This window comes from Bos indicus x Bos taurus, chromosome 11 (genome assembly GCF_003369695.1).
Source record: "Bos indicus x Bos taurus breed Angus x Brahman F1 hybrid chromosome 11, Bos_hybrid_MaternalHap_v2.0, whole genome shotgun sequence".
Classification (NCBI taxonomy): Eukaryota; Metazoa; Chordata; class Mammalia; order Artiodactyla; family Bovidae; genus Bos; species Bos indicus x Bos taurus.
The window spans coordinates 20,389,751-20,415,555 of NC_040086.1; the positions used below are offsets into that span (position 1 = coordinate 20,389,751).

The 25,805-nt window shown below is 43.1% G+C and overlaps 2 protein-coding genes across 2 annotated transcripts; one reads left to right on the forward strand and one right to left on the reverse strand.

The window, feature by feature from the left end:
• Window positions 1–14,981: 14,981 nt before the first annotated feature.
• LOC113901109 (cytochrome P450 1B1) lies at window positions 14,982–23,838 on the reverse strand. The gene is made up of 3 exons (XM_027555033.1): window positions 23,106–23,838; window positions 21,649–22,680; window positions 14,982–18,817 (listed from the first exon to the last, which is right to left on the reverse strand). Exons 2-3 carry the CDS (start codon window positions 22,677–22,679, stop codon window positions 18,229–18,231), a joined length of 1,620 nt encoding a protein of 539 aa, XP_027410834.1. The 5' UTR covers window position 22,680; window positions 23,106–23,838; the 3' UTR covers window positions 14,982–18,228.
• LOC113900698 lies at window positions 22,942–25,502 on the forward strand. Its single transcript, XM_027554381.1, has 3 exons — window positions 22,942–22,981; window positions 23,820–24,793; window positions 25,403–25,502. Exons 1-2 carry the CDS (start codon window positions 22,942–22,944, stop codon window positions 24,758–24,760), a joined length of 981 nt encoding a protein of 326 aa, XP_027410182.1. The 3' UTR covers window positions 24,761–24,793; window positions 25,403–25,502.
• The last annotated feature ends 303 nt before the right edge of the window (window positions 25,503–25,805 follow it).

Genomic DNA, 25,805 nt, shown 5'->3' on the forward strand with positions numbered 1-25,805 from the left:
TCACAACTCTCACAACGTTTTAACTCCTTGTGGGCAGACACCATGATTTAGACATCTTGTCGTCCTGCTTCCCCAGCCTCATATTAGCAATAATAATAGCTACTCTTCCGATTGGAGCTAACATCTACACATGGTACTTTATTCCAAAGACTGTGCTAAACTGGTTGCCTGAATTATTTACTTGAATATTCACAATCATTGAATGTGAAAGCTTATTCCTTCCGTCTTACACGTGTGGGAACAGCCACTGACCAATGTTAACTTGCATTGATTCCACACATTTCTACAAACTGGTAGAGAAAAGATTTGAAGAAACCTCTTCACCTCACATTACGTGCACTTGGTGTACTTAGCACAGCATCCCAGGTCCTGTGCACCCTAACCCCCAGTGCCTGCTCAGGGAGTAACTCCTTCAACCAGCTCCTTTCTGTCCTGCTTCACGCTCTCCTCACTCTCTGTTGGACCCCTCTGTCCTGCAAACACACATCACCTGCTTTGAAAAAATGTCTCCCTCGACTGTACACCTCCTAAAATGTATCCGCTCACATAGCCCAAATCTCTGTGATTCCCCTCGAATGTTCCTGAAAAAACCAGCAATGTAACCCACCCAGCATGTTATTTTCAGATCTCAGATGTTTTTGTGGAACCTTAAAAAGTCCATAGTGTTTATGCCCTGCCTGCCTGGAATGCAAGCTAGTTTTTAGTTGGGCAAAAAGCTGGCCAGGATATCCTACCATGGATCAATTTCTAACAGACCTCCTGATCATCTCATTAAGAACTTGGGATCAAAAGAAAACATGATTCTGTATGAAATCCACATTTATTTCTTAATGTTAGAACAAAGAATCATTTCACTGTACAGCTCTGAATGATTGCTTCAACCTCCACATCTATTGAATTGGTGTAATAATGTGTTATTTTGTTGGATTATGATGATTAATGTTATTATCTGTCTGGAGGAAGGCATGGCTCCACTCCACTATTCTTGGCAGTATTCATGGCAATCCACCCCAAGAGTATGCATGGGGACTCCAATGGACAGAGGAGCATGGTGGGCTACAATCCATAGGGTCGCAAAGAGTTGGACACGACTGAAGCAACTTAGCATGCATGCATACATGTTATTATCTGTAGGATCAACATAAATAGAAAACCAGGCAATAAAAGTAAAAAGACCTTAAAAAGCTTGAAGCACTCTATGAAGGCAAGATACTACTTAAAAGACATGAGCTTAAGAAACTGAAATAAGTTCTTACTTCATGTGGGATGATTATTCCTATGATTTTTATTTATGAGTTGCTCCTCATGTGCTTTAAGAGAAGCATCACAATTTGAAATTCATTAGCAATTCTTTTTTCCCATTTTTTAAAATTGGAGGATAACTGCTTTACAATGATATATTGGCTTCTGCTGTACAACAACATGAATTAGCCATGTGTCTACATATATCCCCTCCATCTTGAGTCTCCCACACCCCCACCCCAATTTGGAGAAATCCAAGTGCTCAAGATAGAGCCCACCCATCCTACCCCTCTAGGCTATCACAGAGCACTGAGCTGAGATTCTTGTGTTAAACAGCAGCTTCCCACTAACTGTCTCTTTTACACATGGTAGTGTATATACGTCAATAATATTCTCTCAATTTGTCCCACCCTCTCCTTCCCCCGTTGTGTCCGCAAGTCCATTCTCTGCATCTGCGGGAATAGAGAGTCCTTTCCTGCAAATAGCTTCATCAGTACTATTTTTCCAGATTCCATATATATGTTAATGTCTGGTATTTGTTTTTCTCTTTCTGACTTACTTCAGTCTGTGTGGTGACAGACTCTAGGTTCATCCACCTCACTACAACGGACTCAATGAAGTTGATTAGTAATTCTTAATATGCATCTAGTTTCCTGGCTATGAGAGAGATTCACTGAATTTGGAAACTCAAGTTGGGCTCCCCCTCCATCTCCTCCCCCCATGTGGTTGATGCCTGAGAACCAGAAGGAAATGAGAAAGGGAAGCAGCATACAGAGAAGGCTCATGAGTAATCCTTTGCTTTCAAGAACCTTCCACCTGAAAAAATTACCTGGAAAGTATCACGAAGGGCACATGATCTCTAAGTGCCAGAATCAGAGTTGTGGAGAGGGGAGAAGCTATTATAACGTGGCCTCGTGCGGCTGGCTTGGCCCCAGGAACAAGTCTCTTCAGGGAAGACATCACCAACACCGGTGACAAGGATTAAGACTTACTTGAGGGTATGAAACCTCGTTAGCTCAGGCTTCATTAACCTGGAATTTATGCCATGAGACTGAGTCTGGTTTGATGTTTATCTTGGATTTGCCAGTCCTTTTTTCTGGGTCATGCAAATTCACAGAAGAAATTCAAATTGTAGGAGAGTGCTCAAGATAGAGTCAACCCTTCATAGACAACAGGGATATGTCCGCGGGGGCTTGTGAATGCTGAGGAGACTTTGAATTCCCCCTTTTCAAGGCAGTCAAGTGGAAATGAAAGACTTCAGTGATCTTCATATTCCTAACGATCCTCCATAGGCATTTCCAAACCTGCCTAAGAATCCTTTCTGAAAAGATTCCTTTCTTTTTACTATCATGGCCAGCAGTTGCTTTTTTTCCCCTGTGACCATTTTCTACAAACTTAAAAACCAGTGCTTAAGAATTACCGGGTCTCCGAAGTCAAGTAGAAAACTTTAACTCTACTTTGGATGCCTTCCCATGTTCTGGCTTTATTATCCACAGGATTCGAATTTGTGCCTCAGTGATTTACTGTGTGGGTGGATCCCAAGTCACTAACCCCGTGGTTGCCAAATCTGCAAATGTCAAGGTGTTTTAGTTCAAAGCGGTGCTTCTTTTTTTGAACTTTTTATTTTATATTGGAATATAGTTGATTAACAATATTATATTAGTTTCAAGTATACAGCACAGTAATTCCGTTATACACATACGTGTATCAGTTCTTTTTCAAATTCTTTTCCCTTTTAGGTTGTTACATAATACTGAGCAGACTTCCCTGTGCTATACAACAGGTGCTTATTAGTTATCCATCCGTCGACAGAGGAATGGATAAAGAAGATGCGGTACATATGTATATGGAATACTACTCAGCCATTAAAATGAATTAAATAATGCCACTTGCAGCAACATGAATGGACCTAGAAATTGCCATCTGAGTAAGGTCAATCTGACAGAGAAAGGGAAGTATTGTATGATATCACTTTTATGTGGAATCTTTAAAAAAAATGATACAGATGAACTTATTTATAAAACAGAATCAAAGCAGTGCTTTTAAACCCCAGTTCTTATCTTTCAATTCATTGTGAGACTGAAAGTCATTTGCTACCAAAAATAAAGAGCCAACAAGTGCAAATAATGTACCTTAAAAATAAACGAGAGTGACTGATATAAGGTAATCCCATGAATTGATGGAGAAGGCAATGGCACCCCACTCCAGCACTCTTGCCTGGAAAATCCCGTGGACCGAGGAGCCTGGTGGGCCGCAGTCCCTGGGGTCGCTAAGAGTCGGACAAGACTGAGCGACTTCACTTTCACTTTTCACTTTCATGCATTGGAGAAGGAAATGGCAACCCACTCCAGTGTTCTTGCCTGGAGAATCCTAGGGACGGGAGCCTGGTGGGCTGCCGTCTATGGGGGTCACACAGAGTCGGACACGACTGAAGCGACTTAGCAGCAGTAGCAGCAGCAGCATGAATTGATATATACTCTTTTTGAGTGTGAGAAAAAGTCATGCCTTCCAGTTGCCAAAGGCCCATAGCCTGTCTTACCTAAGACCAAACATTCAACAGCAAATGGCTACTACGACATATCATTAACAGCTGGGCACTTCAAGGGTGAGTTGAAATTTCCTGGTACGTTTTCAGAGGTTTCACAAGAATGTCAAACACGTGCACATTGTCCACCAGAGCAGGAGAGAGCTTCAGAAATGCTGCTAAGAAAGACTACAAGCTATTTCCAAGGACTCCAAGAAATACCGTTTATATACCCACAGATACGTGAAGTATTAAAAGACAATCTTGTCTAGTCCCTGAAATGGTTCCCCAATGGCACGTTAGTGAGTATACAGAGTATACATACACATACTCCCCACTCTACCTCGATTATCACCAAACACATCACAGTCATTCATTCATCTGAAATCTATGGAACAGGCATAAGATGGCAGTGCTGGGCCACGCGTGGGCTTCCAGCAGGAACAAAGCAGATGGCCACACCTTTCTGTAGCTCAGGGCCTTGTCTGGGATCCTCTCATCCCCTCTCGCAGGTCTGTGTCTCTCTGGTCAACTCCTAATCACCTGCCCAGGCCCAGCTCACATGGCATCTCCTCTGCGGAGCCTTTCCTGATCCTCATCTCCTCACATTCCCTAGAAGAATCAGGAGTTTCCTAATCTTTATTCCCATAGCACTTGACGGGTATCTCTGTTACAGCGTCTGTCACGCTGTGTCAGGGGAGTTCAGTGTTTTTCCTCAAATGAACACCTCTGAATCAGGAAATGTGTCTGTTTTTATAACAGTTTTGTTTTATAACAACCTAACAGTGCTTAACGGTGTTTAAGAAACATAAATCAGATGCTGAATAAATGATGATCTGGCTGATCTGAACGATATAAAATTATACTTGATTTATGGTGTCCTGCATTTAACAACATATAAGAACTCTTCAAAAACACATTTCAGAGTGTTCCCTGTGACTATCTGAGAGGATGAATTTGTTTATTTGATTGTTGCATTATCTTAGGCTGTGCAGAAGAATTGTGACCCTATGGCACACTCTCAAACAATATAAAATTACAGAGACCCAATAGTTCAGGAAGAAGAAAAAAACTGAGTCAAGAATTCAACGCTTGAAGCCACAATCTGTTTTTCGATTTCGTTATAGTGTCTCTAGTCTATGAGAAAATGCCTCCATTTCCAAACAATCTGGAATATTGCCTTCGTGAAAGATGCCTCTGACCTGTTTCTACCCCCTAATGACTTCACTTGAGGTTTCAGTTTTGTGAGTTCTCTGTGAGGCAGGATCAGCCTGCCAGGAGTTTATTATCACTATTAGTTGGTGCTTGAGAAGCTGAGGGTATAGACCAAAGTTGGCCAACTTTTCTTGTAAAAGGCCAGAGAGTAAATATTTTTCGCTTTGCAAGCCCTGTAGTCTCTGTCACAACTGCTCAGCTTTGCCATTGCAGCAGGACACCCCATAGACAATCCGTAAATAAGCATGGTTGTGCTCCTACATAACTTTATTTCTGGATCCTGAACTTTGAATACCATAAAATGTTCATGTATCACAAAATATCCATCTTCTGATTTTTGCCAGCAATTTAAAAAATGTAGAAACCATTCATAGCTCACATAGCTGCACAAAACCAGGCAGGGGGCCAGATTTGTCTTATGAGCCATAGTTGGCAGCCTCTGCTGTGAACCGTGGAAGAGTCATTACCAAGATGGCCAGTGGCCAATGGAGCCTACTGGGGCTATCTGAGCAGTCAGAACAAACACTCAAGAGATACTGAACTTTTATTAGTGGCATTGGGGAGCCTCACAGCTCTCAGCAAAGCAGTGTCTTTCTACAGAAATAATTGTGCTTCTCACATGCCTTGTTTCCTTGATCCGAGTTTATTTTCCACTGGGAGTATTGGGTTCTCCAACTATGGGTGAAAGTCAGGTTAATACAAGTCAGCTCCAATGGTTCAGAGAGAGGGATACATGAGCCCAAGTGGAGAATCTCAGGTATGTGAAAATCACATCAACCATTCATCACCCCTTAATATAGCTCTTTAGATCAAGACATCAAACTTTATCCTACAAGGAGAAGCAGCTTTAGGAGATTCTCTTTGGATTGCAATGACCAGACAGAAGGGAAAATTAGAGAAGCAGCCATCCAAATTGTTTAGTTCTCACCAGCTAGTCTCAGCCCTGCACAAGCAGAGGACATCAGGACCAGAAGTCGAGGTTTCTGTAAATGTGCGGGCTTGTTGTTCCAAGGTGGAGGTGAGGGAGAAGTAAAAATGGAGTTCCAAAGTCTTGGAGCCATAGTCATTAATCTCCTCGTTTGGGACTTCCCTGATGGTCCAGCAGTTAAGAATCTGCCTGCAACTGCAGGGGACACGGGTTCAACCCCTGGTTTGGGAAGATTCCACATGCTTTGGGGCAACTAAGTCCATGTGTCACAGCTGTGAGCCATGCTGTAGGGCCTGCGAGCTGCAACTACTGAGCCCTGTGCTGCAGCTATGGAAGCCCAGAGCCTCTGTGTCGCCACAAGAGAAGGCACCACAGTGAGAAGACCGTGCACCAGTGTTAGCGAAAGCCTATGCCCAGCATCGAAAACCCAGTGCAGGCAATAAATAAAATAAATAAAACTTTAAAAAAATCTCCTTTTTGGTGTTAATTTTCCCACCAGAATGTTACTTGGTATCCTCTAGCTATCTTGAGGTGTTGAGTGTGCTGTGCTTCAGGACTGAGGTAATAGGCACTTTTCTGTTTTAGACCCACTTCCTCCAAGAAGCTTTCCTTGATTTTCTACCCTCAGCTGGAAAATACAGATCTCTCCCTCTTTTGAATTTCTGCAGCACTTCATCTGTGTCTTCTCAAGGCTCTTGATACATATCTGCATATTATATTTATCTTCAGACCCACTTGCTGAAAGAAGCAAGGTCTCTGAATCGTTCCTATGCAGTTATCATGGTGCCTTACTACAAGTCAGTATTAAATATTAAATATATAGTTACAAACTACATGAAAGTAAAAATCAAATAAGTTGGCAAATTGATTCCTCCACAGCACTGCGATAGAGGAGTAGAAAGTCCAATAGAACTTTCTGCTGATGGGCGTGTTTTTCATCTGTGCTGTCCACAACTAGCCACTTCCTACATGTGACTACTGAGCTCCAGAAATATGGCTGCTGTAAACAAGGAACTGAACTTTTAATTTTATTTAATCTTAATTTAAATTGCCAGATGTGACTAATGTTTACCTAATTGGGTAGCACAGGTCTACACAACAAAAAGTACTTTCTTTTTGTGAGTGGATTATTTAGGCAGTGATCACACCATCTGAATTTAAAATATAATGCAAATCATTCGTTGGGAATATTGTGTAAGGAATGCAGCAGAATGATTGAATATTCCACTTTTCAAGCAACATAAAGATGCCCAGCTCTGTGGCATTTACATCCTAGAGAGTGGGGTCTGGTGAAGAGAGGCAATAAAACATGAACCAGGAAAGAAATTAAAAGACTAATTTTATGTTCTGTTAACAGGAAATAAGTCCTATGAAAAAGAAAAGCAGAAAAAGGCAGAGCAAAGTTAGGGAATTGAGTGCCTGGGCCAGACTGAGTATTAAACAGAGAGGCCCAGACAGGCTTCATTAAGATGAAATCTGAGCTCTGACTACAGGGAGACGATGGGAGGTTCGAGCCAAAAAAAAAAGTGAAAAAGGTACTAAACTCTGCAGAGCAAACAGCAGATCTATATTATGAACTGAACACGTTGTCACAAAGAAAATGAGCCTAGTGGGGCAAAGAGGAAGGAAAACAAGGTTTTTTTGTTGTTGATTTGTTTTAACCAAGCCTCCATAGAAGTTTCCAGAACCAAAGGAATTAAAACTAAGTGGTAGGCAGGCTTATTCTGCTCTTCATTGCAACAAGTTTCTGGAAACCATATTGGAAAACGCAGCAGTAAAAATTCAGCCTTGTTCTTTCACCTCTTTGTCCAGCCTGTGTTTTCCCACTTTTACCCTCAATGTCAAGGTCAAGTGCTAGGAAACCAGAATGCCAGCTGGATCTGCTTGGGGGCTGTGGAAACAGCAGAGGCTTAAGATTGAAGTAGTGATTGCGGGGAAGGGCAGTGGGAGCCCCGAGGTACCTACAGAAGGGGAACATCAGTGAAATGTGAACAGCGAGGTGAGCACCAGTGGAGACATCAGCAGGGCCAGTACAGAGCCTGCCAGACCCAAGGAACACTGGCCACTTTCTCCAAGTGTGGGGAGGGAACCGCATGGAACTCTCAAAGCAGGGTGTGACCTGAGCCCTGGTGTTCCTAGGCCTTAGACATGAGCCAGAGTTGTTAAACAGTGAAGCCAGGCACAGCAGAGAAAGCACCACCGGGTGTGCCGAACAACATCAGATTATGAGATCCTGGAAAACGCAACCTGAGGCTTCTCACTTTTCTCAGCAAGTCCACTGAGATTAGGGTGGAAATCCTCCTCGATCAGATACAACAGAAATTTCACTCAAAGGTCAGAGGTCGAAGTATCTCAGAAGAAGATCCATTAAGTGCTCCAAAGAATCAATTGGAAGTCCTTTGGTGACCATAAAGTTGAAGAATCAGCAGGCCATCATAACTTGTATTGTTCAAAGCATCACTGTCAACTCTGTGAGTTCCAACATACTTACATACACAGAGAGCCTGCTCTCTGCTAAATTCCTCAGGAATTGTTTTAGTGCTCCCAGGGGAACATGATTGAGCGTGAGCCTGAGAGTCTGAGGCAGGAAATAGTCTATACTACACTCAGGCCTTTTTTTTTTTAATTTTTATTGGCGTATAGGGTGCTTGACCAAAATGCCTACCCCTACATGGTACCTCCTTCAAAAAGGCTTCCCTAACTACTCATTCTAAAGTGTTTCCCCAACACACACACACACATATTCTCTCTCTCTCTTCTGTTGTTTACAGCACTTACAATTAACTCAATCTTACATCTTTATTTCCCTTCTACTCACCCTTCTAGGGGCTTCCCTGGTGACTCAGTGGTAAAGAATCCACCTGCCAATGCAGAAGGCTCAGTTTCCATCCCTGGGTCAGGAAGATCCCCCAGAGAAGGAAATGGCAACCCACTCCAGTATTTTTACCTCGATAATCCCATGAACAGAAGAGGACATGACTTAGCAACTAAAATAAAACAACACCTTACTAGAATATCAGCTCTAAGAGCTCAGGGACTGGGTGTCTTTATTGTCATATCCCCAGTGCTAATTACAGTGCCTTCCATTTAGGAGGTGCTCAATTAACACTTGTGGCATTGAATTGAAATTCCCCTGCGGGGCAGCTTTCAGCCCATGGCTTTTGTTGCTGTTGTTATCCCACAGGCTGGTATTCTACTTTCCTGTCCTGCCCTGAGAACCTAGTACCATCCTTCTCTCCCAGCCTACAGGAACTCAACCTCAGCCATCATCCTGGTTCACACATCTGGTCTTGAGCTGATTGGTTCAGTACTTCTTTGTCTGCCAGCAGTTTCGGTGCTATTTGTCAACCTCAATTCAACTTCATTTAAGCTCACTTGCACCAACTATCCTTTAAAAGCATTTTTTCAATCTATTTTAACAAAAAGTTTTATAAATATTAACTCAGTATACATCCCTCTAACCACCATCACAATCAGAAAACCCCCCAAAATTCCATCATGCTTCCCTCCTCCCACCCTTAACCCTTGGCAACCAGTAATCTGCCTTTAATCTTGACTTTTTGCTCTAACTGCTTTAATCTTGACTTTTTGAGACTGTCATATAACTGAATTCATATAGCATATAACTGTTCAAGGTTGTTTTTTTTTTTTTTTTTTTTTTCACTCAGTATTACTTTCCTGAGATTCATCTCAGTTGCTACATGGATCAACATGTCATTCCTTTTACTGCTGAGTATCATTCCATTGCATGGATATGCATGTTTTTAGCCAATCATGCGAGATATTTGTGATGTGTTTAGCCAATCACTTGTTGAAGAACATTTAGGTTGTTTCCAGTTTTCAGTAATTATGAATAGAATTGCTACAAATATTTATGTAAAGCTTTTATGTGAACAAGTTTTCATTTCCCTGGGATGACTATCTAAGACTGGTATTGTTGGGTCATTCTGTACCATTTTGTATTCCCCACCCTTACCAATCCCCAGCAATGTTTGAAAGTTCCGGTAGCTACACATTTTCTCCAGCACTTATTTAACTTAGCCATTCTAAAAGGTTTATAGTGGTATCTCATTGTGGTGCATTTTTTAAGGAAAAATAAGAAAATAGATTTGAAAACAGACTGCATCACAGCAAGCAGTGTTAGAAACTGATCTTATATATAAGTATGCATGCTAAGTTGCTTCAGTCATGTCTGACTCTGTGCGACCCTATGGACTACAGCCTGCCAGGCTCCTCTGTCCATGGGATTCTCTAGGCAAGAATGCTGGAATGGGTTGTCGTCCCTGATCTCCAGGAGATCTTCCCAACCCAGGGCCTGAACTTGCATCTCTTACATCTACCTGCACTGGCAGGTTGGTTCTCTACCACTAGTACCACCTGGGAAGCCCTATATGCTGTGCTTAGTCACTCAGTTGTGTCCAACTCTTTGCAGTCCCATGGACTGTAGCCCACCAGGCTCCTCTATCCATGGGGATTCTTCAGGCAAGAATACTGGAACGAGTTGCCATGACTTCTTCCAGGAGATCTTCCCAACACAGGGATCAAACTCAGGTCTCCCACAATGCAGGTGGATTCTTTACCATTTGAGCCACCAGGGAAGCCCCTATATAAGTATATATGTATGTAAATATACACGCTCTCAAACGTGTATGTTTGAGAGCTAAATGCACATTTTATACTGTGGGTTATGGTAAAAAAAAAAAAAAAAAAGTTTGAAAGCCACTATTCATACCAAAGGGTAGAAACCCCAGGGATGACAATTTTACTTGTTTCACAGTAAGTTATAGGAAACTTCCCACCAAGGAATCATAGGAAACTTAGAAACCTTAAATTAGCTCAACACTACAGCAAGGAGAAGAAACTGAGATGGACTTCAAGGTCACCAAATGAAAACTGAGTCAGGGAAAGAGTACCTCATTCCCGAAGAGAAACAGGGGTAACAGAACTCACCCTCTGCTCACGCCTACTTCCATATGCATAAGATCTTTCAGTAACAAGGACCAGGGACCCTGTCCTGCCTTCAACAAATGTGGCATCTCCGAGAAGAGATGCGATATGAGCACAAATATATCCGTAGGGAAAATGATTGTTGATGTTTCTTTTAAAAAAATCTATTTACTGCATTACCCCTTCCTAAAAGGTATATATTTCATTCAAAAATAATGAGATGCTTAGACTTCTTTTTTTCTGGTCATATGACCAAATGGTGAACCCGGGCCCCTGCATTGGGAGCATGAAATCTTAATCACTGGTCAGCAAGGGGTGGGGCGGGGGGCGGGGGGGAAGTCAATAGCTTGTATTTTAACTCACCTTAAAATGTTTTTTGATGAAAAGATATTTTTAGTCCAGTTGAATTATTAATTCTTTATTTGTTTATGTTTTTCATGTCTTACTTAGGAAATCTTCTCCTACCTAAAGAAGTAAACATACTCTTCTATTAAAAGAAAATAGAAATAATGAGATCATGCCATGTGTCAATGTGGATACAGGTATAAGGAACCCTTGTACGCAGCTAATGGGAGTGTGGGCTGGCATTCTACAGAACATGCTTACAGCACTTACATTATGTAGACATAGATCTGCTTGTCCAGCACCTCTAATCATGGGTATGGTGTGCACTGCAAATTTTTTATAAGTTGACAAGGGAACACATACAAGGATGTTCCTTGAAGCTTTAGTTGGGGATGCATGGGTTTGGGGGCCACCTAGGTGCCCATTCTCAAGAAAGTGGCTAGAGAAAACGTGATGGATGAATACCACGGAATTTTAGGTAGCAGTTAAACCATAAGATCAGACAGAGATGGGTCTTTAAAATGATGTGATAAGAGAAGATTGAGCAACAGGATAAGATAGGAACAGCATTCACACAAACACATGTATACCTTAAAACACATGTATACTTCCCAGATGGCATTGGTGGTAAAGAACCTGCCTGCCAATGCAGGAGACTTAAAAGACTCAAGTTCGATCCCTGGATCAGGAAGATTCCCTGAGAATCACTCCAGTACTCTTGCCTGGGAAATTCCATGGGCAGAGGAGCCTGGCGGGCTACAGTCCATAGGATCGCACAGAGTTGGACACTACTGAAGCGATTTAACATGCACACACGTGTACAAAATAATCATACACATTTTGTTGGAACACATACAAACAAAAAAAATGCATATTAAACAGTACTGAGATGGAAAGGGAAAGAAACAAAAGTAGGCACCTAGGAATAAAAGCAGAATTAAACATTTTTTAAAGAGGCTGGAAGATTTTTCAATCTGGTGTAGAGACTCTGAGCCCTGACCAGCCCGCCTCTCAGGGGCTGTTAGGTGTGTGGGGGAATATTGCATAATTTGTATAATATCGTGTTGTTTATTTAGCATAATATATTTAGTTTATTTAGCCTTTTTATCACTTAAAGGGATCTCAAGCAGTCCAAAACCAATTCCATTCACTCCAGCCACACTCTTCAAAAGCAGGCTTCCTGTTAACATGCCTGTCTCATTCATGCCTCAGTTTTGCACACTTTCTCTGGCTGGAGAGTCTCGCTATCCTATTGAATCCTATTCAATGTCTCTGAGAGCAGGAAAGGTTCTGATTGGTCATAAGAGCCAATGTGGAGTGTGCTGCACTCTTCCACTCCTATCAGGGAGAGTTCTCAAATCAGGCCACTTCACAGGCCAACCTATGGATGAACTTCAGGCAAAAATTCCTGACCACAGATTATGGGAAAGAAGTTTTAATATTACAAAACAAAATATGACCTCCCCCTTTCTCTTTTTAAAGTTTTCTTGCTTGCGGAAGCTTCTCTTCGAAAGGAGGATTGTTGTGAGTCTTCTTGGCACAGGATACTGTCAGTGTGGCATGTGGCTGAGACAAAGGAGGAGCAGGGCTGGTGAAAACCCAGGATCACAGGGACAGAAAAATGAACAGACTGGCTTGTGTGCCCAAACATGGGGGCGCTGGAAAGTGACAAGCCCGCCTGTTGAAAGACAGTGAGCTCTTGGGTCAGTTCATCTCCAGGGAACATCTGCAATCTGACACTTTTCAACATAGAATTTTGGCCCATGATATTACTGTCTCCCTCACACCATATTTTAGCTTCATTTTTTCTCCTTATTCTTGGCTCTGGTTGAAAAGTGTTACTGAAGACCACATAGCCTGTGTGTGAGTGAATCAAGGCTCAACAAACAAAGCTGCTATTTACCTACAGCTTGTGTCTACCTGTTTAAACTAGATTATTTTCCTCTGATCATTCCCATTAAAAATAACTGCTTCCAGGGGCTTCCATAGTGGACCAGTGGTTACGAACCCACCTTCCAATGCAAGGGACGCTGGTTCGATCCCTGGTTGGGGAACTCAGACTCTACATGCTGCCGGGCAACTAAGCCGGTGTACCATGACAAGAGAAGCCAGCGCACCTCAACTAGAGAGAGCCCGTGCGCCACGATGGAGACCCAGTGCAGCCAAAAAAAAAAAAACCGTTAAAAAGAATTGCTTCCAAATATTTTTGAATATATTAATTTCTTTTCTTTCTCTTTCCTTCTCTGAGAATTATAATAGATCAAAACTTGAGAGCAGAGAGTATGTGAGTCACTAAACCAAAATAAGGGCGAGGTAACAGCCAGAACTGCTGTAGCACTTGTGCAGAAAAACTGACTTTGAAGTCATAGAAACAATCTTTATGAGTTTGCAAGAACCATGCCTGCTTTATGTCCAAAACTGTATTCATTTTCCACCCTGCATTCTAGTCGTATATGCTACCAGGTTGATTAGGTGGAATACAACTCTGCTCGACATTGCTGCAAACACCTGACCCCAATTACAACTTCGTTAAAGACATTTTTTTTCTACGAAAATATTTATTTCACTTGTCCTGAACCTTTAGGACAATTTTCATGATCCTAGATTAATACATCTGGAAAACAAGCAAGTATTCTCTTAAACCAATTTCTAACCGTATCTTTGGGCTGCTAAAGTGATGTTCTCAAGTCAAAGGCTCAATGACATTGTGTGCAATTATACCTCATAATTACTTTTCCTGATTTCACAATAATGGGAGTTAAAGTCTGAAAGAAATAAGGGGCCTTGGCATTGCATGACCCTGCCATCTGTGAGGGTGGGGTAGGGAAAGCCTGGAGAACCCCAGCAGGACCCTGGGAAGTCAAATCTTTACCAGGTAAAAGAGTCGGCAGAAAAATATTTCCACATAGTATATTACAGAAAACTCTCATCTGTTCCATTTTATTGGACATTAATTACACATATTAAATAAGGCACATGTCCCTTACAAAATGAATGAATGTTTATCATCTAAATTAAAAACAAAAGTTTTCATGACAAAAGAAAACAAAATGAATGAATGAAATACTCAAGGAAAAGGACCGGTATGCTGTTAAAGGGGAAAAACATCCTATATTTTTTAGATGAAGCAGAACTACAAGGTCAGAGTCTTAAAATCTCAATCTATTCAACCTCTCAAAATCAGAAACTAATTCCTACTTTACCAGGTGTTTGCCATTAAAATTTAATTGCCGAGTTGGTTCTTATAAATTCAAAATTTTTATCATCTATGTAGGATTTGAAAAAATAAAACAAGTGAATATTGTAACAAAATAGAAACAGACTGATAGATACAGAGAACAAACTAGTGGTTACCAGTGGGAAGTGGGAACAGGGTCCAAAATAGGGGTTGGGGATTGAGGTACAAATTACTGTGTATAAAATAAATAAGCTACAAGGATATATTGTACAACACAGGGAATATAGCTATTATTTTGTAATAACTTAAAATGGAGCAGAATCTATAAAAACATTGAGTCTATGAACTATGCTATATTCCTGAAACTTATTGTAAATCGACTGTATTTCAACTAAAAAATAGAGACAGAACAAGAATTTGGTAGAGAACTGGATGTTGAAAACCTATTAAAAAGAAAAAGGCAAGCTGCCTAAAATGTAAAAAGGCCAAAGAAAATATTCACAATGCAATATTTTAAGTCAAGCACTTATAAATAGTAGTTAAAATGAATAAACACATTAGATTGTATTTGCTACAACATAAAGAAAAACTTCCTGACAAGATTATGAAAGTGATTTTTATTATTTTGGCAGTGGTGTCCTATTATAGGTAATTACAGATATAGAATTTTTAAAATTTGGTATATCAAACCAATGCTATGTCCCCACAAATCTATTTCGTTACAACCAAGTATTATAGTTGCTGTGTACAGATGGAAAGCATACATGATAAAATACAAAAGCAAGAAAAGGTTAAATAAGAGGTTATCCTTGAATTATAAACGTCTACTAAAGTATACCTTTGTATTATACAGTTGTGTCAAGGCTAAAAAGCATACAAATCCATACATAATGCTAGGCAACTATTTGATCTAATATAGATCTAACATGGAAGTGTTAAGGCAGTAATAGCATTTCACAGGTAAAGGCTAAGTTCTGAGACATGAAAGCTTTCAGATAATCCATAAAACAAACCTGAGACATCTTCCTCTTGTTTTGGAAAAAAAAAAAGAAAAGCAATTTTCTTACTGAGTCAAAGCTTTAATATATCAATGAAGCATTTCATAAACAATATATTTAACTACTGCAATAACCTGGAGTAGACATTCTGACTAAAATGGTGACCACCAAATACATTCTTTCTCTGGCAGAAATAAAATTAGATTTTCTGATTGAGCCTGTAACCTGATTGCAGCAGCCCTCAAATTTGGTTTTGTTTTTTTTTTTTTGTCTGTTTTTGGTTTTTCTTTCCTTCCTTGAACTGGGTTACAAACATATTAAATAAACCAGGAAATCTCCCAGTACTCACCTCATTGTCTTCTTCGTAAACCCGGCTCTCTCATCACTGAAAGTGCCAGAAGAATTGAGCCTACGTACATAGAAACAGATTACAGAGCATCTGGATCTGGTTGACTTAATGAGGCATCCAGATTGGTACACGATTACTTTTGCTGCCACAAGTCTCTCAGAGTAAGTAGGCTAGGGCAGCCCCAAATTACAGTCTCAGCCCTGTTCAGGGCACAGGGAAGGGTAGATAACAATGTTTTGGAATAGCCAGTGCCAAAAAAATTGAAACATATTGGGTAAGCCTGATTTCTACTGTTGACTTTGGGGCCTTTAAAAATACTGGCACAGATTTTTTCATATTCAAGAGGTACATCTGTGAGATTTTCTTAATTAAAATTGTATAAAGTGTTTATTAATAAGAATTCCACATTATAATAGTGCTGCTATGCTGTGGATTTTTAAAAATCTGCCTGGGATTCAACACTAGCCCATGAAACACTTTTTTTTCTAAATATTCATACTACAAATTAATTAATTCTGAATGAGTGGGAGAATGTTTAGCCATCTTTCTTTCTTTTCATATTTTTCACTCCTTTCTCTTACCCCTGCACTGCCCGTCCCAACACACACCACAATCATACACTCTTTCTTTTATAATTTTGATACAGAGATTCCAAAAAGCTTAATGAAATGTAACAAGCAGTAAGCTTTTAGGACACTTCACAACTTCCTTTGTACATTTATGAGCAATGAAAGTTAAAACTCCAAACTTCACTTTGTACTTTTGCAACCTTCCATCACTTTTTGAAAAAAGGTTTTCAAGTTATTTACATAAACTGAACATATATATTTTGTTCAAGCTTTAGGTCTTCACAGTTACCAAAGTGACCGCCTGCTTAAGATCAATAGGCCGTCTTAAACAGCACAGCCGATCTGATTGGTACCACTGAAATCCAATGCCATCCTCAAAACAATCTCCCAAGACTAATTCTGACTTTCCAAAACACAAACACCGCTGCTATCTAAAAAATTATTTAAAAGGAAAACTAGGTCCATTATAATGGGACTTCCCCACCATATTATTTAATAAAGAACATCAAGATAGTTCGTGGCATTTTTCACTGTTCACCAGGCAGACACAGATTCAGTCTCCCTGCCTTCCACAGGCTAATAGCCAGATTTCCAGTAACTTCCTGGAACTCAATAATCAGAATGGCTTTAAAACTAAATTAAAATTTTAAGCACAACAAGAGTTTAGAAATATAACATATGAACTAAATCAGTTTGGAAGATATTCTGTACTGCGAATATAAGTTTAATAAACATGCTGTAAAGTGATAAGGAACACATCTTTCGGATCCAATTTTAAGATTTTTCAATTCAAATTTCCAATGAGAGAAGAGACTTTGCTTCAACTTGGTTTTCATGATGTCAAAAACAGGTATTTGATTTAATCAAGCTCATACTATGTATTTGAATTAAAATTGGATAAATTGGTTGTACTTTTGTATATGCTGTGATATTATAAAAGACATTGTTCAACCTTTCCTTGACCAAAATAACTAATACCATTTAGTGATAAAATAACTAATACATATTGGTACTGAATAATTATATAATATATACATACATCTTGAACACTATTTGGTGATTTTTTTTTTAACCTATGAGATTTATTGAAGTCAGTATGTTATAATCACAAAACTTAAAGTTTAGCTGAGCTGATAAATTTTTTTTCTTCATAATTGAAATTCTGTACTTTAATAACCAAACGAGGTATGTCTTCAGCTTGGAATTTTTTACGATTTAACAATTTATAGTTTAAAATTCATGAAATCACTGAACCCCACTAAATCAACTACAGTTGATTTCCTTCTGAGCAAATAACTTTATGACTCATCCCATAAAGTAAGAGGAAGCACATCAGTGGGCAAAAAAGATAAATCCACCCATAGATATTAGAGCCTAACTAAGCTATTTTATTGAAAAAGTGAGAAGAGAATTTCTGGTCTTTATTTTTTCCCTTATTAGCCCAGATCACATCCAATCTTACACTGAAATTATTCATCTTTGCATATTCAACAATATTTCCTAAAACTGCTTAATACAATTTTCTATAGAGCATACAGAACATAACCTTGGACCCCACCAAGCAAGGCATGGTTACTGAAATGCCTCTTTATTAGGTAGTTCTGTGTATATGTATATGTGTGTTTTAACTCCAAAGAAAGCTCCCTCAAGAAATTACTATTGGCAACATTCAATATATGTAAAAAAATTCTTTGGGCCCTTTAGCTCTTTCACTCAAAACGTCTCCTGGAGCCCCTACACAGCCCAGGGCTCGTGAGGTACTATTTTGAAGACACGTGTGCAAAGCACATCATCTGTGGGTCAGTTGGTTTACGCTCATTTTAGAGACTAATTGAGAAAGTGGCACAGAGGAGCTAGGGGGGAAAAAAAACTGTAATTTTACTCCCATCTCCCGACTTGCATACTTATAAAATTTCTGCTTGCCTCTGGCTTCTCACTGGCACTCTTTCTCCACTTGTAACTTTTGGACAGCACTATCAAGGAGCTCCATAGACTCTCTGAGAGTCACATTGATTTTAAATGACTTGGGTTTAATGGTCAGGCCGTAATTAAAATCCATTTTCGAAGGCTCGTCTGGATTGGCCTTGAAATTGCACTGGTGAGCAAGGATGGAGATGAAGAGAAACAGCTGCATCTTAGAAATCTCTTCCCCGATGCACCGCCGTTTGCCCACAGAAAAAACCATCACGCTGCCTGTCAAGTCCTTGTTGATGAGGCCATCCTTGTCCAAGAATCGGGTTGGGTCAAAGTCCTCTGGGTTCGACCACTTCACCGGATCATGATTCACGGACCACTGGTTAACAAACACCACCGTGTCCTTGGGGATGTGGTAGCCCAAGACGGAAGCGTTAGCCGTGGTGGCGTGCGGAATGGTGACAGGCACAAAGCTGGAGAAGCGCATGGCTTCATAAAGAAAGGCCATGACGTAGGGCAAGCGGGGCTGGTCCTCCAGGGTGGGCAGCCGGTGCCTACCCACCACTTGATCCAGTTCTGCCTGTACCCGCGCCTGCACTTCCGAATACCTGTTTGGTGTTAAGGGCAGAGAGAGAAAGTCAATGAGGAACACTGATCCTTCTTTCATCTAGAAAGCCCATTACAATATATTTTTATACCACCATTCTTTAAACTGGCTATCTGAATCAGTAATTGAATTAACATTTCCAGAAAAAAAAATCCAAAACAGTTTCCTAATTTATCACTTTATTACAAGATGGAGTATAACAGTTATATTTCCTATAATAAGTCTCACACAGCTCTAACTCTCTTCCCCATCATAAGTTAAAAAAGGGTCTAAGTTTTCTCAGCCTGAAAAAGCATGACAAGGGTAAGGATGACTTCTCTCCACTGGATACAGCAGAAAGTGCCGGGGACATACAATACTTTTTAGGAACTCATGAAAACTCATTTCTTTTAAAATCAGAAGAATAAAAGCTTTTAGGCCAATGAAAATGTTTTATAATTTTAACATGCTAATCTTTATACCAATATAGTCATAAAGTTTAATTTAAAAAAATTTTATGGAGTAAGGTGTCCTCAAAGGCAAAAGCACTTGGGGCCCACAAAAATTAAAATGTAACCCTGAAAGTGAATTCTTTTTTTCTTCATCTCCCTAGACAATTCCAGAGAACACAATGTTCTCATTTTATACAAAGATCATTGGTATCCTGATAGATAAAGGTACATATCTTCTAACTTTAAAAGCAAATCCCTAATGTTCATGAGATTATGGTAGACTGTAACATTTATTCACTGTTGCCGATAAAACTAGTACAATCCTATTGGAAAACAAAATCTTATTACAAAGCAAGATCTGTAAGGGTAATTTCTCCCCACTCTTTTAAAAGCCAGTGATCCATGTCTGGAAATTTATTTTCAGGAAATAACTTAGCAGGTATAAAAAAAGTAACCATGATAGCTAAAATTTTAAATACAGCTGAAACATTAAAATATAGCAGAAACATTAAAATAGCTCACTCTTTAAAAAAATATTTAGACAAACATGATAAATGATTGTATATAATGATCTGTTACTATGGCAAAATATTATACAGCCATAAAAATTACTAAAATTGTGTAGTAAAAAATTACTAAAGTTTAAAAGACAGGGAAAAAAATAAATAAATAAAAGACAGGGAAATGGCCACTATAGTAAGTGGAAATGTCAGAAGTAAAAAAATGTATAATTACTGCAACTTTGAAAAAAAATTTAAGTGTGCCTGTGATGACATTATGGGTGATTTTTCAGAGATTTGCAAACTTTTTTCATAGAGGGCCAGAGAGTAAATATTTTAGGCTTTGTGGATCAAGCCCTCTTACCTCCCAGCTTGTGCTATGGGGTAGAAGCAGCTACAGACAATACATAAATTAATGGGCATAGCTGCATTTCCATAAGTTACATAAAAAATAGGAAATGCAATTTGCCAACCCCATCATATTGTCTTTTCACTAAAAGAAGAACTTTTCATCAGCTATAGTGAATTGAAAGTGACCCCCAAATTGTTTTATTCCCTTTTGCTGCCCAATTGGAGTACACGGAAAACGATTTACAATTCGGTTTCTGGTGAAAAAAAGAAAGACAGGCAGTTTCAAAAGATAACACGCTTATCTGGGGAAGCAAAGGATTTATTGATCCCATTTTGGAATTGTCCTCTTCCTGATCTATTATTGACTCTTATTATGCGATTTCTGCCCCTCCTCCATATGTGTTTCCATGATATTAATACTGAAAAGTGATTTTAAATATACACCCCCCCCCCCCAAATTGTGAAAGCAGTATCTAAGGAAATACAGGATTCTGATGCAGTGGATTCTAACAAAAGAAGTTTTTACTTTCCAGCTTCCCCTACCTGTGCGCCAGATTGCATAACCAGGATTTCTGGTCTCTCAAAGCAATCAAGACTTGCCTTGAATGAGACATTTGCCCCTGGGGTAAGGATGCCAGATAAAATACCGGCCGCCCATGTAAATCAACGGCTCGTCTTTTAATATAACTATAACCTATGTAAAATTTATGTTATATTTGCTTGATCTGGGGATACCGGAGACATGTTTAATTCGTGCGTGTACAAATTTAGCAGAGGTCCGCGGTTGAGGATCAACTTAACCCAGCCGAGCCCAGGGATCCGAGAGGTTAGCAGGTGCCACCCAGATACTCAGCTTCCCTTTCTATAATAGATGCAGCTCAGCGTTAGCTAAAGTTATGGCTTCTCCTATTCTTTACACCGACACCTCTACGCCTAGAAAGGCGGTTTTATACGCCTAGAGCGGCGGTTTTATACGCCCAGCACAATCCGCTGGTTTCTGGTTGCTTTCCTAAAGCTTTGGATTATCGGTCCTTGAGGCTCCGCCGCCGAACACTAGCTGTATCGCGATACAAAGCCTTGAAGGGCGGTTGGCTTTTGGCTCCGAGGCCAGACGGCCTCCAGTCAGCGCTGAAGACCAGCCGAGCCGATTAGGCGTGCTTACTTAACATATTTTTTACTACGCTGCCCTTTCCTTTCGAACATTTCCAATTTTGCTTCTCCGTGCCAATGTGGGAGATCGGGGGATGATCTTGGGCACTTAATCTTGCTATTCCAAGTGGTTTCACACAAATTTATCCCCTCTCGGAGCGGTGAGCTCCAAGATCAGCGATGCCGAGCCGTCCCGGCGCGGTTGGGTGGAGCGTGCAAAACGCACGGTGCAAAACGCACGGTGCCTTCCAGAGACGCGCTTTCTGGACTCGGTCTCAGCTTTGGCAGGTGGGGACCCGCAGCGAAACCCCAAACCCTCCTTGAGCGCTAGTCGCGACCTCAGCATATTCTAATTCCACTCCACCTTTTACGGACCGACCCAAGCCTCCTGGAGGCTTTACCTGGTGAAGAGAACGAGCAGCCACTGCAGCGCGGTGGAGAGAGTATCCTGGCTGGCGCCGAAGATGTCTGTGACCGTGGCCGGCACGTAGTCTACGTCCAGGCGCGGGCCACCATCGCCAGAGTCAGCCCCCGCCGAGTGGATGAAAGCGTCCATCATGTCGCGGGGGGCGGCCCCGGGCCGGAGGCTTTCGCGGTGCCTCAGGAACTTGTCTAGAACGAAGTTGCTGAAGTTGCGATTGAGCTGCTCGAATTCACGGAAGGCAGTGCGCACGGGGTTAGGGAAGCGCTGCAGCCAGGGCAGCACGTCCACCAGGCTGCCCGCGCCCACAGTGCGCCCAAACTCCTCGTTGTGGCTGAGCAATTCGAGGAACTCGGCGTCGTCGTGGCTGTAGCGGCAGCCGAAGCACAGAGCGCTCATGACGTTGGCCACGGCCACCAGGGTCAGTGGCCGCGGGTCTAGGAAGGCGCCGCCCGCGCTGCGGCGCACCAGCAGCTCTACCAACTCCCGCACCTCGCCTACCACGTGGCCCTCGAGGACCCGGCGGCCGCGCGGCTGGCGCGTGGAGAAGGCTCGCATCGTGCTGTGCGCCGCGCGCCGCTGCGCCTTCCAGCTCTCCGAGTACTGGCCGAAAGCCAGGCTGCGGCCACCGGACACCAAGCGGAAAGAGGCGAAAGGCGGCCGGTCGGCGAAGGCCGCGCTCTGGTGCACCAGCGCCTGGCGGATGGCGCGCTCGCCGTTCAGCACCACCACCCGGCAGCTGCCGAGATGGATCTGGAAGACGTCGCCGTAGCGCCGCGCCAGACGTGCGAACAAGAGGTGCGGCGCCGAGCCCATTGACGCCGCATTTCCGATCAGCGGCCAAGCAAAGGGACCGGGGGGCGCGGAGCCCGGCTGCCGCCGCCGCTGCCTCAACAGCCACTGGCCCACGTGCACTGCGGCCAGCACCGAGAGCAGCAGAAGGAGCATGGTCTGCTGGACCGACAGAAGGGTCGGCGACAGGTGATCGTCCGTGCTGAGGCCAGTGGCCATGCTGGGGAGAGAAGGGCGAAGGCGTGACACTCAGGTAGGCAGAGAAAGAAAGGGCGCCCCAAGCTCCTATCCACCTGCCTCGGGCTACCGTGCACTGTTGGGTAGGCAGGAGGTAGCGCGTAGGTCAGATCAGGGCTAGCTCACTGAAGAAGCAGTTGAACACGCCTCTTGCCATCCCAAACCCATTGCCCAAAAGCGAGGGGAAGGGTCGTGTTTCCGCCTCTCTATGACCCGATTCCCCCGACCCCGCCTCAGCCGCGTAATGGTTCCTGCAATTCAAGGACAACACAGCGGGCATCAAGGTGTGGCGCTCAGTTCCCTCTAAATGCCTACCACCCCGGCCCCTGCGACCCCCGCCACTTCTGATGTGTGAGAACCCACGCATCACAAGAGGCCGCAGGAAGGCGGCTCAGCTGACACACTGACCTGCGAGGAGGCGCGGTTTCCAGCAGCGCCAGACGGCCGGCTGGGAGAACGGACTGGGGCCCTTGTGGGGTTCAAGACCGCAATCTCAATGTCTCCAGAAAATCAGAAGCCGACCCTGGACACCTGTTGCCAGCTCTGGGAACTTCAGCGCCCACTCTGGAGTCTCTAGGGGTCGTCAGAGCCGGGGGCGCTCGGTCTGGGATAGGGACGCAGAAAGGAGTTTGCTTTGCCGAGCCTCGCTGCACCTGAGCCTCGGCAAAGTCAGGGTTTTCTCACCGCGTGAGAGTTGCGATTGAGGGTCGATGAATGGAGTCAACTGCCAGCCCTCACAACCCCCTGCAAGGCTCTGACAGCTGGCGTCGCAGAGGCGTGGTCGGTTTGCACAGTCACTCTGGAGAGTAAAGCGCGCCATCCCGCCTCTCTTTTTTAAGGTCTGTGAGTGGGGAGGAGGCAACCGGACCTGGCAGGGGCGGGGCTTGCAGAGGGAAGGCGGGGCGCTCTGGAACAGGCCTCTCGGACTACGACTGGGGTCACCGCGCGCTGGTGGTCACGCGAGGCAGTCCCTGCGCGCCCCGACGGCCTTGGAGCAGTAGCTGGTGGCTTTCCTGGAAGCGGCGGCGAGAACTTTGCGTTTCCCCCAAATCACCCTTCCTCACAGCCACTTCCGATCGAGGCCGCAGTTTCTCTGGACGCTCGCTCGGGACACCACCTGAGCACCACTCCTGCGCTTTCGGTGGGAGCGCGCTCCACGCCCCGAGCGCACAACCTCTCTACCCTTTCCGTGGCCTGGGCTTCCTTCCCCGAGAGAAAATCGCTCGAGATCCTCGGGCGCCCTAACCGGGAAAGCAAACCTGTCAGCTTGGAAAAGAAAACTCGGTTGTGGTGAAGGTTTGCCTTACTGCATCCCGAGTTGCTTTATTTGTAGTTTAACGTTCTCGCAAGCATATCGACCCATCAGGTCAGGCCCTTTGGCGCGCAAAGTTCTCCTTCCACCTTGGGCGGAGAGATCAAGAAGCCCTGAAGGACACAGCTCCCCCGCCCCGGGACCCCGACTTCCTTGGCATACAAAGGCCAGAGCTGGCGCGCCACAGCTGCCTGGAGGTTTCCCGCGTAGAAACTCCTCCAGGTGGCGCCGCCCACTGGAGAACGCGGAGCAAAGCTGGCCGCGTCGGAGACCGGGGGCGCCCGGCGGAGAGCCGAGCTGGGACGAACCCTGCGGAGAGCAGGGGAGGGAGGGCGCTCTGAAGATTCCTGGAGGAGTGGAGGGGGTGGGGCGGGAGCGGGGTGAGAAGGAGGAGGCCAATCTCCGAGAGCCTGCGAACTTTATTGGGTTGAAAAGTTTCTTCTGCTGTCGCCTCCCCCTTGCGTGCGGAGCTGTGCCTTGCGTGCGCTGCTTCTGGAAAGTCGGCTCTAGTCATATCCCTCGGCGCTTCTCACGGCACCTGACACGCCGAGGCGGCGGCGGGGGCGGCGGCCGAGGGCGGGATGCCGACCGCCACCACCCTGCGCGGCGCACGCACAGCCGCGCCCTCCCGGCCACCGCTCCAAGGCCGGGTCTGGGCGCGCGCGCGCGCGCTCTGAACGGGACTCTCCTGCCCAAGTGGAAGCCCCAAGGCGCAGCACCCTTTCCTGCCGGCTGGTACAAAGTATTTTAAAGACCCTGGAGAAAAAAAGATCTTTTCCGAAAGGTTGGGGAAAGGGCGAGCCCGGGGGATGAATGGTAGTTATTCAGGTAGGAAGTGTGCTTCCGAGCCTCGGGGGTTATCAAGAATAAGTAAAGAAGTTGGGCGCTTACCAAGTACCAGCCGTGTGCTTTGAGGTTTACCGGCGCGGCCAATCTCTACTGTTTGCCAGTTTACAGATGAGGAAACGGGTTCAGAAAGGTTATATGATTTACCCAAGTTCACACGCATACATTTACAATCATATGATATAACCTTAAATGATTTCTTTTTCCGAGTAAATGATTGAAATGCTTCCCTCGGCAAAGTGAGGTGGTTCTGTACTCCCCCACTCTACCTTTTATTAGCTAATAAGAGGTGGACCCAGGATTTGAACCCACGAAGTTGCACTCCAGCTCCATCATACTCGTTTATGCTGAAGAAAAGCCTCAGATAAATATAGGCACAAATGCATTCTTTCCTGCCTGCCTAAAAAAAAAAAAAAAAAAAAAAAATCAGCTGGAAGAATTTTTTAAAATAATTTCTGGGGTTTTTGGCGGGGGTGGGACAGGGAGATTTGTTTTAGAGAATTGAATCTTGAGAATTCTAAAGAAATAATATGCTCATCTTTTGCAGGTAAATTGGTTTTGAATGAAGGAGGCCTGTGGACTGTGCTTCATAGCTGACTTTGAAATAACTGGTTAAATTCTAAAGAAAAATAAACTTCTTAAGAGTTTGACTTTTTGAAAGGTTGAAACCAACATTAAAATATCTTACTTGATAAGAAAATGCCTTTTTGTAAAATTCTGCCTTCAGTAGCTTTTGAGAGGTTCTCTGGAAATGAATTCATACTTTATTATGGCGTACTCAGTTCTGTAATAAAGTTAGTTTTTGAGCAACTGAGTAAATAGGAATTGGTTTCCCAGGGCTCCGCTGGCATATATATCATTTGAAATGAATTTCATAGCAACCTTATAATATCTAAGTTTAGCAAGACCCTTGTCTAATAATTGAAGATTGCTGCAGGTATCAGTCTCTC

Bases quoted from the DNA above. Each gene is read 5' to 3' on its own strand.
- LOC113901109 (XM_027555033.1), bottom strand. From the start codon at position 22,679: ATGGCCACTGGCCTCAGCACGGACGATCACCTGTCGCCGACCCTTCTG. The intron at 18,818-21,648 runs GTAAAGCCTCCA...AACACCAAACAG, and splicing joins CTGCTCGTTCTCTTCACCAG to GTATTCGGAAGTGCAGGCGC.
- LOC113900698 (XM_027554381.1), top strand. From the start codon at position 22,942: ATGGTTCCTGCAATTCAAGGACAACACAGCGGGCATCAAG. The intron at 22,982-23,819 runs GTGTGGCGCTCA...ACACCACCTGAG, and splicing joins ACAACACAGCGGGCATCAAG to CACCACTCCTGCGCTTTCGG.